Source organism: Balearica regulorum, chromosome 1, assembly GCF_011004875.1.
Source record: "Balearica regulorum gibbericeps isolate bBalReg1 chromosome 1, bBalReg1.pri, whole genome shotgun sequence".
Classification (NCBI taxonomy): domain Eukaryota; kingdom Metazoa; phylum Chordata; class Aves; order Gruiformes; family Gruidae; genus Balearica; species Balearica regulorum.
Window position 1 is genome coordinate 81,810,372 of NC_046184.1, and position 14,010 is coordinate 81,824,381.

Here is a 14,010-nt window from a genome sequence, read left to right on the forward strand (position 1 = left end):
ACAAAAAAAAAAAAAGTCTACTAAAGGCTACTGGCTTTATTACATCTGTCTTAGTATTCTCAGTGTAGTTTTTACAACTACCCTTTAGTTTAGGAACACTTTTAGTTGTCAGTATATTCTGTGTGTTTGTACTTAATGTACAGCTGGTAGCTCAATGAAATTTTTATTATGTATACATATATATTATAAAAATATAACAATATTATATAAATACATTTGGGAAGCATTTCTTTTGTTTTCCAGATACTGTCAGGGTCATATTTCAACACATTCTTTGCATAAGGTCTTTGAGAATGTGTTAACAGTAGCAACTGATATTCTCACATGCAACACAGTAGGGTTTTATAAAGCAAAGTTACAGAACTGAGAGAGTGTCATGAAATTAACTGTTTCGTAGCAGGTACCCACAGAAGGAAGCAGAGGTAGTCCTTGAATCAGCCAGGCCATGGGAGGCAAAAGGAGGAGGAGGGAACATTCCCTTTCTGGGAGGATCCCCCTTCTCAGAAGAATGGAGCAAGAGAAGCAGACAGGTGGCTTGCATCTCCCAGAAAGCAGCAGCCTTGCAGATTAACTCCTTCAGTTTTGCTTTTATGCAAAGTGGGTGCAAATCTTGCCAAGCCTGGGCCAGGAGCAGCTTGTAATAGGACTGAGGAGCATGTTTCACAACAGCTTATACAGTAAGATCACCGGCCCAAGCAATTATGGTGTGTGTTAAGTTTCTTTGCATGCAAGACTTAGTTTCAGATAGAAGGAGAAAATGAAGGCTGGCTGGGATCAGGAATGCTAATATTTTCTTTGGATAGGGAGAGCAGCTTCATTTTGTTTGCCTCTCTAGTATGGCTCATGTTTCATTGACAACTTTTAAATAGTAGGAAAATGTGTAGGCATACTTAGGCTTCTGCAGACTGTATCTGACCAGCAAATAACTCCTACCATGTTCATGCAAGTGTGAGAAGTGCTGCAGGCTTTAGTCTGTCCTTGAGCTCAGAAGCTCTCTGCAGGAGTCAGTCCAGATCACTGAAAGTGGCTTTTCTACAGTCAATCTATTTGGAATAGAAACTCATTTGATATGACAGTTTTTACTTTTAAAACCAGCTTTCAGCAGACTATCATGTTGATAGTAGCCAATAATGACCACTTGTTGCTCAAACCCCTAAAGAGCCATGTGCTTCTCTTCTTCATTCACAGGGACCCTTGTTGGAAACAGTTATGATTTTGCCAACTCCTGGGCTTTGCACAGTGAAGACAAGCGGTGCAAGAGAGTGCAGACTCCAAGCAACACCTGCAACATTTCATCTGATATTGCAGAGAAGGTTGGTGCCGCAGGATACCATTCTGGTTTCGGTCCTCCCCTACCTGAAGGCAGCTTGCCTGCCCTTTGGCAGAACATCACAAATGCTTCCTTAAATCCACGTCTGTACCTAAAGTGGTCCTCCCTCAGTAAGCGGTTGGGATTCGAGGTGCAGGAGAAACCTGATTTGAATTTCTGAGGTGCAGTGTGGTCTGAAATAGCTATACTGGGTGCTGCTTTTGCTGCTGTGCTGGAACAAGGTGCGTGGCTCCTTGCCCAGCCTGGCAGGAGTTAACAGCAGGGCTGGCAGTAGCTGTATGTAGGTCCCTGCTGTGGTGCAGCAGGGTCAGGTGCAGGCAGAAGGTGGAAGTGCCACATCCACAGCGCACGCCTGTGCTGTCTGTGGGCGCATCCAGCCTCTCTGAGCTGCTGTGGGGCTGGATGCAGGATGCAGCCATGTGCTTGGGGTTCCTGAGCTGATAACTATGTGCCCTCACTGCAGACTCTGGCTGGTGCTAGCAGGAGAATTTCCGCACTGAGCTGCGTGGTGCTGTAGAGAAGTGACCTAGGAGGTTGTATGCTTTGGCTGATGTCTTATTTGCTGCAGTCTTAAGAAAGGAACAGTTTGCTCACTAGTTAGTTAATGCAGTTTTTCTCTCCTACTGTGCCCTGGCCATTGCTCTTCTTTCTAAAACTGTAGTATGTATATAAGCCGCTTTCTCTTCCCCCCAAAACTCCCAAACCGACACACAAACATCAAACAGATAAACAAAGAAACTCACAGCTCATTTGAGTGTGAAGTGTGAGTTGCTGCCAAAGAAACTTTGGTATTATTTGGAAAAGGTGTGTTTAAGTGGTACCTGTAGAATGAGGTAGTTAATTCCCTCTCTGATTCTGCTAGCAGGGAAGTATCAGGTCTGAGCCTCTGTGGGCACCACCACTGCAAATAATATTTTGAATGTGTTGCAGTTCATATACTTGGGAGTCACTAGAGAGGGAAGATGCTTTGTGGCCTGGCTATTTTTGACAGAGGACACATTCTCTGCAGGTGTTGCAAAGGCTCTGTGCTACCAGGCTATTCCCCTAGCCAGGAGGAAGAGGAGGTTCTTTCAGCTTTGCATATAGATAGTAGTTCTGATTTGTTAAAGAAACACAGAACTGCTTGTCTCAGCCAACTCTGTGTCTCCTTTTGCTGCATTTTCTTCTTTTCTTTTATAAGGGTAAACGTGTTCCTTGTTTCCATTAGACACAGGACAGACACACAGATTGCCACCAGTTGAGGGAGGAAAATAGCTTTGAGTATATACTGACTGCATGTGGTATTACAGGTTGTGACTGCCATGGTAAATTGAACCTTCATCCATTGAGGGTTTGCATCTGGGGGCCAGGTTTAGATTTAGAGCAGAGTAACTAAGGCCAAAATTTAGCCCTTAGTTTCTTGCTATACAAGTCCTGTAGACCAATACTTGTTAAACTAGGCTCAAATAATTTCTCAAGAGTAGTAGCACTTCCTGGAACATATCTGCTCTACAGCTACTTTGAATGTTGGTTTCCTAGTTACCTGGAAAAAGCTAACTGAGACTTGGACAAGCTTGCAAACTTCTGACTATTTACAGTTCCACTAAGCTTTTGAATAGGGATGCTTGTATTAGTCATATTCTGAAACTCAGCAAAGCATGCTCATGCCCCTTAGTACTACAGCTTCAGCCTCGCAGCCTGTGAACTTGGCTGAGGAAATACAGCTGTGATTTCAGGTTGGAGATCTTCAGCCTATGCTTCTTGCTCAAGAGATGGTGTGTTTGGGGCATTTCTATTGGGGTCTGGACTGATTGAACTTGAGTAATGGTGCATGGTGCCAAGGACATGACCAAAGCGTGAGGGGTTTCAACCTGGCTGAGATGCCTTCTGAGGAACAGGACTGCATTTTAAACCCGGTTACAGCTCTAGTGCAGGCTGGACCTTGCAACAGGTTGTGGCCGCTGGAATTTAATCTGTTCAGGCAAGTTTAATGTTTAGAAAATGTCAACATTGCCACTGAGGCCAGGGAGTGGCATGCAGGACGAAATCCTGTCTGATGGGTAGACTGCAACTAATACGAGTTTTATACTGATCACATTAAATATTGATGCTTTGTTGGATAAAGTTTGCTGTCCTGCAAACTGGATGAAATTATCTTCTCTCTCATGTGAGTTCATGAGCTCACAGCATTTAACATTGGCTTAATTTATTCACTGTACAAGGATAAACACAGTGCTATTAATAAAAGTCCAGCCAAATGAGTGCCTGCTGAAGAATGTAGGGCTTTTTAATAGCGTGCTTTGTTTGCTTGCTTCAGTTTCAGGAATGTAAATCTCCCTCATCTCCCAGGCTCCCTCCCTGCCAGGCAGTCAGCTGCTAGGTGAGGACAACAACAGCTTTGGTTCAGTGCGCTCCTCCACCCCATCACCCCACTCAGGGTAGACTGGCGGTTTTCTTTGCCCTGTCCGCCCCTCCCTGCAACAGCATCCTTGGAGAGATGGCTTCTGGCTTCTTTGCAAGATGCAGTGTGTTGCTCTTGTATCTTCAAATCACAGAAGACATGGGCAATTTCGTGTTCTTTAATAAGGAAGAGCTCTTGTCTTTTTTTAATGGCACAATGTATCAGCTGAAGGTCTTGTCCCTGCTCACACACCTCCCGTACTGTTGCTCTGGGCCCCTCCCTGCCCTCCACCTCCAAAGCACATACACGCTTCATGTGTTTGCTGCTCTGTCTGCAGATAAGATTTCTTTTTGGGTGTATGTATTCTCTTCCTAAAGCTGGGTGCAGCTTGGCATCTGCATGGTGAAGCTGTTTGTTGGCCACCTTGTCTTGTGATCCAGAGAGCATGCCAAATTGGGTTGTGTTGGAGGGAGGGAGCTTCAGCCTCCTTGCCATGCCCTGCCCTCTCCGGCTGCTGTTTAAATAGTTACGAAAAAGAAGGAGCATCTCTGTGTTGTCTGATTCATTTTTTCACCACTCGGATGTGATGATTTAGGCTACCTGTTCAATGAAGTACTGCAATGTAATAGCCTCTCAGATGACCAACGGTATGGGTAACATGGATCTTGAAGCATAAAATGGAGTGAAATGGATAACTGTGGTAACGAGGCAGCCTTCGAAACCAAACTATATATATTTTAAAGCATTATGATTGATTTATGTGTTCTTAAATGTTACCTTTATTTTCTAGATTTCACCTTTAATAGAAATGGTGCATGGAGGTCACAGTTCACTCTAGTCTTTCTTTTTTTTCCTTTCGTATTAGGAAATTATACCTATAGCATGTTAGATGTGAAAGCGACTGAAATTGTAAGCTGAAATTAGAATTCAGCTGATCTCTGATCTTGCTGAACTTTAGCTCTTGCTGCAGTTGGTAAGAAATAGTCCTGCTCGTACCCCATGGAGTACTTCCATATGCAATAAAGAAATAGCATGTATCCCCAGATCTGAAAGCAAGTGGGAGACATTTTTAACTTTTGGACCGTAATTTGTAATGGTAGAGGTCACAAGCAGGTCCAGTAAAGACATGGACATACAATACTACAACACATTTTAAGGGTGAAAATGAGGCCCACGATACCTAAAATACCATTTTTCTGCTCTTGAAACATACAGGTTGGCTGAATCAGCATTCAAGTGAAGTGACTTCAGTCAGTTGTTATTATATTTGCTCAAACATACAGCCAGCATTTGGTGTACTAAACATACTGGCTTTGTATGCTTTTTACTTAGAAAGATGGGATGCTAAATCATTCTCCCTTTGAGTGAACCAAAAGAAGATGCATTCTAGAAAACTATACCCTATTATGGCATCAAAATACACCCTTCCTGAATGACCTGGAGAAACACTTCTGTGTATCTATGTACTATAAGGTTTAAATTCAAGGGAACGAGAGGGTGTCTCTGCTTGCTTCTGTTACTTTTTAGGTTATATCTCTTTAATGGCAATTGTTAAGCGATAGACAAATGCAGTTCATGCAGCAGCAGCAGGCCATGCCACAGAAATTGGAAGAATGTACAAAATTCCACCTACGGCTCTGTGTGGTGGGACTGGGGCAGAAAAAAGGTCAGCAAGTTTGCAGTCGCTAAGGGTTGTCAGTGCCAGGACACCGCCAACCCATTTAAAGAAACACTTAAAATAGAACTCAAGCAGTAGAAGTCAAGGGAGAAGTTTCAAGACCTTCACGTGTATTTCGGATACTGCAGTCAGTTTGGCTAGTTTTAATCTTACAGTCTCCTGTGCTCTAAGCACTGTTTCAGCCTGAGGCTTCACTACCTGGTCTGTTGGTTTTAGATGTTTGTTTGTTTGTGTGGAGCCGCTTCCAGGACTGTTGCTCCATGAGCAGGAGCACCACAGCAGTGGGCGAGACTGCCGATATCTGGTGCTCACCACGTATGTGTGTTGTCCCCTAAACTAAAGAACAAGGACCTCTCTACTTCAGCCTGACCATTGAGTTTTAAAGAAAGGAAAGAGAAAATAAACCATTTGGCAAATTATTTTTCAGTTGGAAGGGACCATTGGAGGCCATCTAGTCCAGTCCCCTGCTTGCAACAGGGCCATCGTAGGTCAGGTTGCTCAGGTCCTTGTCCACTCACATTTCGAATATCTCCAAGGGAGGTGGTTCGACAGTCTCTCTGAATACTTATTCCAGTCTTTGACAACCCTCATGGTGAATTTTTTTTTTTTTTTTTAATCTATTTGGGCTTGCCCATATTTCAGCTTATGTCCGCTACTTTGTCACGATAGTTGAGATATGTCTAAAAGATGGGGAGACTTTCAGCTATAATTTCTTGTATAAACTCACTGGAAAATCTGAAGCAATTTGAATGGCAACAAAAACTTTACATAGTGGAAAAATGTGTTAGAAATTTCATCTCTTGGTTTCTTGGTAATCAGCTAGAGCTCAGTCATTAAGCATGTTGTTACTGAACAAAACACAGACTAAAGAACACTATATGAAAAAAGAAAAGGGTTTTAATGCGTTGGGATTTTTTGTGGAATTTCTTTTTTTTTTCCTTCTTTTTTCTTTCTTTTTTTAAGTCACTTTCATATATAACACTTGCTGGTATGTAAAAAAGATGGTCATAAAAGATTGTTTCTACTAGTTTTACTGTTACCCTGTGTTCAGTGGAACATACAGAGTATGAGTCCTATTGCAAGGTAACAGTTGAGGCGTATTACCTTTTTAACAAGGCTATTACCTTATTAAGAAAACTTATTAAACAGCCCCTAAACAGGCTTATTGCATATAGTGGTTTTCTGTTGCATTTGATAGTATCTGGATCAAGGCTTTGATCCAGGAGTTGCTGCACTGCTTGTCCTCTGAATGGCTCTGAGCTCACTTTCAGTTTTATCAGCTTCATCCTGAAGCTCTGCTTTAATAGCTTTTTTGGCTGCTTTTGTTGTTGTTACTTCCATGCTTAGGGCACTTGTTCAGACTTCTTGTACTTCTGTGTAGTCTTAGAGCAGCTCCAACCACTATTTACACAGTTCCTGCTCCCTTTCTTCTAGTCTTTTTTTTCCAGCTGGTTCAGCATGTTGGCTGCTATCTGGACATCAGAATTATTCCAGGCTGGAGCTGTTTTCTGGAGAACAATCATGTTCAGCTCTCTAATGGTGCTCAGTTAGCATTGCTTTAAGTTCTCTGAAGCCTTTTTCAGAAAGCTCAAGACCTGTTTCTGTATGTGGTTGTTCACTGAGCGCTTTGTAAAGTCTGAATATGTTCCCAATGGGCCACACATTTCTGGTTGGTTTGTTTTCATAAGCAAGAACTTCTCTCTCAGTTCAGGCATGTACTAGCTTTAGCTGATCACCTGGACAAAACACCCTTTAGCAAAAAAGGTCAGCAGTTTACCTATACAGGTATACCATCTGCTGTTCTGAGCATCTGGATGTCTGCTGAACTCTGTGAGTTTTTTTGCTCCCCATTTTTAATCCCAAAAAATGAAGACAAGACTTTTTTATCTATATCTTTTTTTTTTTTTTTTTTTTTTTTTTTTTTTAAGCAAAGAAACTTGTATGTGTGTGCTGTCATCTCAGGTACCTGTTAAGGTATTCAGGAGTAATGCACTTACTGTGAACTACTATTAAGAACATGATCCCCCCCAACCACTATGTATTACACCTGAAATACACAGCATGGATACATCTGCTTATATAAGACACTGACGAATAAGTAGAAGAAAGTTATGCTTCAACTGTTTATGCTAAGGTTTTTCCACTTGTCTAAGCTCAATGGCATCCTTTCAGAAAGCTGCATTGGGGACCGCAAACTTGTGGAACTGTGACATAATGCATACATAAGAGAAAGTCTATTTGGGAGCCTCCCTTGAAGAACTTAGCCGTAAACTAAGCTTTCCTTAGGTTATGTTTCACATACAGCTAAGTCACATCTTAGCTTGCTGTCATCTGAGAGTAGAGGTCTTGGTATCTTCCCCCCATCTCATTGGCAGCCCTCTCCTTGCACTAGCTGTCACCATGCTGATTTAACTCATAAGAAGAGCAGAACAAATTGTTTTTCTTCCCTGGGTTATTTTTCTGCCATTTATCTAAGTTAAATTGACCTGTTGTGCATTGGACAAGCCAGCAGGAGTGACAGGAACATGTGGCCTGAAGTGGGAAACAAATCTGATTCCTTGGATTCTAGTCAGACTTGATCTTTCATACTGAAACTTCCTCTGTTCCCTCATTATCTGAAAGACAGTCTGGTCATTTTTCTTTGTAAGTACTTCAATTCTAAGTTCTCTCTTGCTGTGTATGTCTTGCTGCTACTCACTGGGTAGGAAGCCGTTATTTGCTTCCCTGCATTTGGTGACTGATTGACGGACATGCTTCTATGTGAAACATCCCTTATATGGCACTCTATATTAATCATTATATTAATGTGCCTCTGTGTGTATACGGATGTAGTGAATAAATGGATGTAGCTCACTACTAGCTCTTGACTATGATGTTATTTAACTACATGATGGTGTTAAATAATAACTATGATGTTATTTAACAACAGTGACGACAGTGTGTTTGGTAAAGTTGTGTTTTCTCCCTTCTTGACTTTGTACTAACGTATTTTGTCTTCCGTCCCCCCCTTTCTACCTTTGCTCCTCACTTGTTGTGCAGGGTGTCATGGAAACCTGCCAGCTATTAAGAACATCTTTGACCTTCTCCCGGTGCCACCATCGAGTTGATCCAGAGCCATACATCAATTTCTGTGAAAGAGACATCTGTGCCTGTACCCAGGGCACGGACTGTCAGTGCTCGGTGTTCCTTGATTATGCAAGAAGTTGTGCTCACGAAGGAGTGATTTTGGACGGGTGGCCTGAAGAGAGCTCATGCAGTAAGCTGACAGGATTATTCCTAGGCTCCTTATCCCAAATGAGATCATGCCTGTCTTGCAAATTTATGTTCTGCAGCTAAAAGCAACTGGTGCTTTTTTTAGGATGTTAATTCAGGTTGATTCAGGCATGGCAGGTTAAAATCTGCAGTGCCTTTTTCACTCCCCTTTTCAGTTCTCCATCACCCACCTTTTTCTAGAAGTTGTTGTCCCTAAGGCAGGATTGTTTGAACCATATATGAGGATGATCCTGAGCTGCTACAGGTCCCACCATGGTATACAAAGTCAGTGAAGATTTATTAGATAGACAAAGACTAGGATGTTTAGGAGCTATTTCACATATGGTTCAGATGTGTGATGATGTCCAGCCTGTGCTTGTAAGTCAGCATCCTTGTGAAAGGCTCTCCTAATGTTTGTAAAGACAATTGTTTCATCCTTTATTTGCTTGAAACAATTACATTGAAATTGACATGTTACCTTTTTTTAGCCAAACTTTGTCCAGATTAGACATCCAGATTGCATGTTGAAATACAGCCTTTATTAGCCCCATTTTTGCTGAGGTCAGAGGTCCTGATTACATCTCTGCTAAGATTTTGCAACAAGGAAGTGCTTAAATTTACTGGGATGGATTGCCTTTATAGAGGAAAGGTCATGTTTGCACCCAGTGTTGATATACACACATACTTCCACTGGAGAACCTTGGCTAAATATATAAGCACACAAATGAATAATAAAAAGAAACAATCAGTTCTCTAATATTATGTTCTCATGCTTTCTACATTACATGGGAAGGACAATTTTCTCAGGATGTTTATGTAAATTGATTTCATGCGGTAATGTGACTGATTTGCACTGATAACATTTTCTTCTCTGGTAAAGATATTCTGCTATTGGCCACCACTGAAGAAAATTGTGCTTTCAGATTATGGTTAGGGCAGGAAGATACTTCCAACCACTTGTTCAAAGGATTGTACTACAGATTGTCTTATTTCTAGCAGTAATTTGTTACCTTTCCATTGGGACATAAAAGGGATCTGATGAAAACTTGTCTCAGAGTGCAAGCCAGAGAACCCAGTTTTGCTAGGGCTGTCAATAAATCTGGCTAAAACCATGAGTGAAATGAACCCCTCTCTGTTCCCAGGAATTTTAGAGGTCATTTCTAACCCTTGACTTCACAAACCACATTTTTCTGAGTCAGGGAAAGAGAGGTGGCCTGCTGCCACAGCAGGAGCTTAATTTTCCATCAGACTTCATCTGTGCTGTGATGCTTTCTCAGGAGATGGTGATGATAGTTGTATTGGGGGTGTGAAATGCTCTGCTGCACTGGAAGGGCTTGTCCTGGTTTTGTCTGGGATAGAGTTAAATTTTCTTACTGGCAGCTGGTATAGTGCTGTGTTTTGGATTTAGGATGAGAATAATGTTGATAACACACCCATGTTTTTAGTTGTTGCAAGCAGTCAGGGACTTTTCAGCTTCTCATACTGGCCTGCCAATGAGAAGGTGGGGGTCACCCAAGAAACTGGGAGGGGGCACAGCCAGGACAGCTGACCCAAACTGACCAAAGGGATATTCCATACGATATGACATCATGCTTTATATATAACTGGGGGGGGGGGGGGGATGGCCAGGAGGCAGTGAGGCTTAGGAACTAGCTGAGCATCATCTCCAGGTGGTGAGCAGTTGTCCTGTTAAACTGTCTTTATCTTAACCCACAAGTTTCACCTTTTTCTTTTTGATTCTCTCCCCCATCCCACTGGGGGTAGTGAGCAAACGGCTGTGTGGTTGTTTTAGCTGCTGGCCGGGTTACACCACGGCAGGCTCTAGTGCTGGGCACGCTGTACTAGTGCAAGCTGATGCCCAAGCCCTGGAGCCACAGAGGGCAAGACCACTCCTTCGTTACCCTCCCACCTCCTTCAATAGAGGATTTGCTGGGAAAGGGCAGGCTCTAATCTTTTCTTCCCATGCCCACACAGTCTTGCGGGGTATAGCTATGCATCAAAATGAAGGGATGGCTATAGTGTGTGCTTGCATAATGGCCTAGCCTAGATAATGACAGCAGTGAAGATACCACAGCATGGGTGTTATCCTGTGCTAGCCCTTCTCTAGAAGAAGAAGAATGGGATTTGAGAGTCTTCACTATCTCCCAGTTCTCTCTGGAAACACAAAACAGTGTAGTTTCACAAATGAGTGGAATAACTGCATAGCTTAAAGGTACAGAACATGCTTGTCTATCCAAATTACTTAGATATTATTGCAAAACTTCCCCTCATGTTTCATTGCTCTTAATGCACTTGATTTTAGTTATTAAGACTTATTAGAAAAGAAATTGGCTTTAACCTCTAAGTATTTAGTACACAACTTGACAGATGATGATATCACAGCAAACTGAAAATCAAGTGTATCTAAAATGTTCTGCTTCTGAGAAAGAAATCATTGATTGGAGAGGATATGACCTTTTTGGTGTCTCTGTGGTTCAGCCTTTGATAATTAAGGGATTTATATGTTTAAGAGTTATTGAGGAATTTGCATTTCTAATTTCTTTTAATTCTTTCAGGGCCAAGATGTCCAGTTGGCATGGAGTATAAGGAATGTGTATCCCCTTGTGTCAAAACCTGCCAGAGCCTGAATATCAATGAAATGTGTCATGGACAATGTGTTGATGGCTGCAGCTGCCCTGGTAATTTATTTACTGGGTTATTTACAGAGAAACATTTGGCAGTGATGCTACCTATTTTATTAGAAAAAGGAAAGCTGTGTCTTCCCTTAAATTTTCCTGAAATCAGAAACACTTCCCTTTTCTGGGACCATGCCCTAGAAAAAAACAGTTTCTATACTGCCTGTATGCTTACTCTGTGAAAGAGCTATTTTTGAGACCCAGCTAAAAAGTAAATGTTTCTGTGAAAATCAGTACCATCTAATACTCTAGGATTGCCTTTCTTTCTTGGTGAGGGACTGCTTACCATTGAAGTGTCTAGATTCCTTCTGAATTGCTTTTGGTTAGAAGCATCAAGTTAATGGAAGAAAGAACAGAGAATATACTGAAGGAGTTTCTTACAGAAAAACAGCTCAGTAGAGCTCATGCTATAATTCCAAAGATCTTCATGATTTGAGAGGAACAATTTCACTTATTGAATCATTTGTACAGGAGATTTAATTGGTTTAAAGGGGGCAGCCCAACCACCACTTTTGGTTTTTTTTTTCCCCACAGTCTTCCTCCTCTGTCTATTGTACTTAACTGCAGGACGAGAGGTTTGGGGTTTTTTTTTTGTTTGTTTGTTTTTAATAGGACTATCACTGCATTTCACCCTTCAAATCTGGACTTTGTGCAAAAGCACAGAGGTATTTACTGTCCCCCTGTACAAGATACCAAGCATGACAGAGGCTTACTGAGAACATAATTTGGTTTCCAAAACAAGGCAGTGATGACAATGTCAACCTTGTTTGAGGGGTTGTTAACTGCATTCCAAACCATTCCCCATCATTCAGAGCTTAGTATTTTCCCGTTTAGTTGCCAGTCTCTTTCTTACTGGAGGTTCAAAGCTGTCATTTTGTGGCAGGACTTGGGAACGTGCACATGGAGGGTGCCAGGTGATGTACAGGATCTTAGTTTGTTGTGAAGGACCTAGCTATTATGTTTGTGAAGTCCTGGGAGTGTTGGGGAAAAGCTGAAGGAGATGAATCCACTGGCTGCACAAGGACTCTGGCTATATTCTTCCTTTGGTAGCTGCACTGGTCAGTTCAGCACAGCAAAGGTCTAAGGCGACAGGAACTGGAGAACAGAAAACCAGGAGCTCAACAGAAAGGGTACTGCATGAGGAACAAGTAGATGGGTAGAAGGAAGTGCATGAAACTCAGTACAGGAAAGACATGGACCTGTTGGAGCGGGTCCAGAGGAGGGCCACAAAAATGATCAGAGGGCTGGAGCACCTCTCCTATGCAGACAGGCTGAGAGAGTTGCAGCTGCTCAGCCTGGAGAACAGAAGGCTCCTGGGAGACCTTACAGCAGCCTTTCAATACTTAAAGAGGGTTTATAAGGAAGATGGGGAGAGACTTTTTAGGTAGGGCGTGTTGGGATAGGACAAGGGATAATGGTTTTAAACTAAAAGAGGGTAGATATAGAGTAGGTATAAGGAAGAAATTTTTTATGATGAGAGTGGTGAAACACTGGAACAGGTTGTCCAGGAAGGTGGTAGATGCCCTATCCCTAGAAACATTCAAGGTTGGGTTGGATGGGGCTCTGAGCAACCTGATCTAGTTGAAGATGTCCCTGTCATTGCGGTGGGGTTGGACTAAATGACCTTTAAAGGTTCCTTCCAACTCAACCTATTCTATGAAAAGAAACAAGAACCAGCAATTACGTTTTTTTACTGTTACTTGGTGCACAGTCGACAGGGAAGAACTTTGATTTGAGTTTCATAGACAGCCAGGAAGATCTCACAGATGAATAGAGGAGTTTGGGATTATACCTTCTCTCACCTTCCCTCCAGTGCTCCAAGAGTAAAAAGGATCTGTTCAACGAATATGTCTTTTTTTTTTTTTTTTCTTTTTTTTTCTTCTTCCCCTCCCTTAAATGCACCACACAGTTACTTTAATTGCTGTAAATGGAATTACTATTGCCAGGAAAAAAAAGGCGGATGTTCTGTTTTCTTTTGCTCTCTGGAAAGCCATACAGATCTTAAATGCTCATGTCTTGTTTCGAGTATCTCTTACTGCAAGGATTTTCTCAACAGCAAAGGTCTTTCCCTGCAGCTCTATGGCAAGAATGGGAGAAAGGGGACTTACCTATGTCTCACTATCAGTGGTGACTGCTGCTGCCAGGGAAAAGGGCCAAAATCTCTTCAATCAATTGGAAGGAGTCCTTCAAAGAGAAGGGAGATGGGTTTTCAGCAATCAGAATGTTTTGCTACAGCAGCTCTTTTAAAAACAGAGAAATATCAACTATGAACCAACATGGGGGTCTAAGAAAAATAAACTTGTCCTTTCTTTGACTACTAGCTTATAGTGCAATCTCAGACAAGTCTTGTAACTCATCTGTGACTCCATTTATCTCTGAAAGATAAAATACTCTATAGAATAGGTAATTATAGCTGTGTAGTAGGGAAACCTCAGCAGTTGGTTCCAAGTGGGGAAGTTAGTCCTTTCACTTTTTGCTTCTGCAAAAGTTGAAAAGAGAAACCACAGCTCCACATGGTAATGTTTCTTTTTCTCAGACTCTGTCTGCTAGACTTTTATGTTTCTTCATTCCCTACTTTGTCTCCTCTTCTGTCCTCTTACAACAAATACAAAACCTGTCTGGACAACCTTTACTGCAGTCAGTAAAGTCCATGTATTTTTCAGACAGTCAGGTTTCTAGGCCAGCTCTGATCAAG

General features: G+C 42.0%; 1 protein-coding gene across 1 annotated transcript in view; it reads left to right on the plus strand.

The window, feature by feature from the left end:
• Positions 1 to 14,010, plus strand: part of VWF (von Willebrand factor) — a 145,977-nt gene that overhangs the window by 12,838 nt on the left and 119,129 nt on the right. The window contains 3 exon segments of the mRNA XM_075761402.1: positions 1,189 to 1,313; positions 8,428 to 8,644; positions 11,196 to 11,318. Of these exon segments, the coding sequence (XP_075617517.1) occupies positions 1,189 to 1,313; positions 8,428 to 8,644; positions 11,196 to 11,318 (465 nt within the window).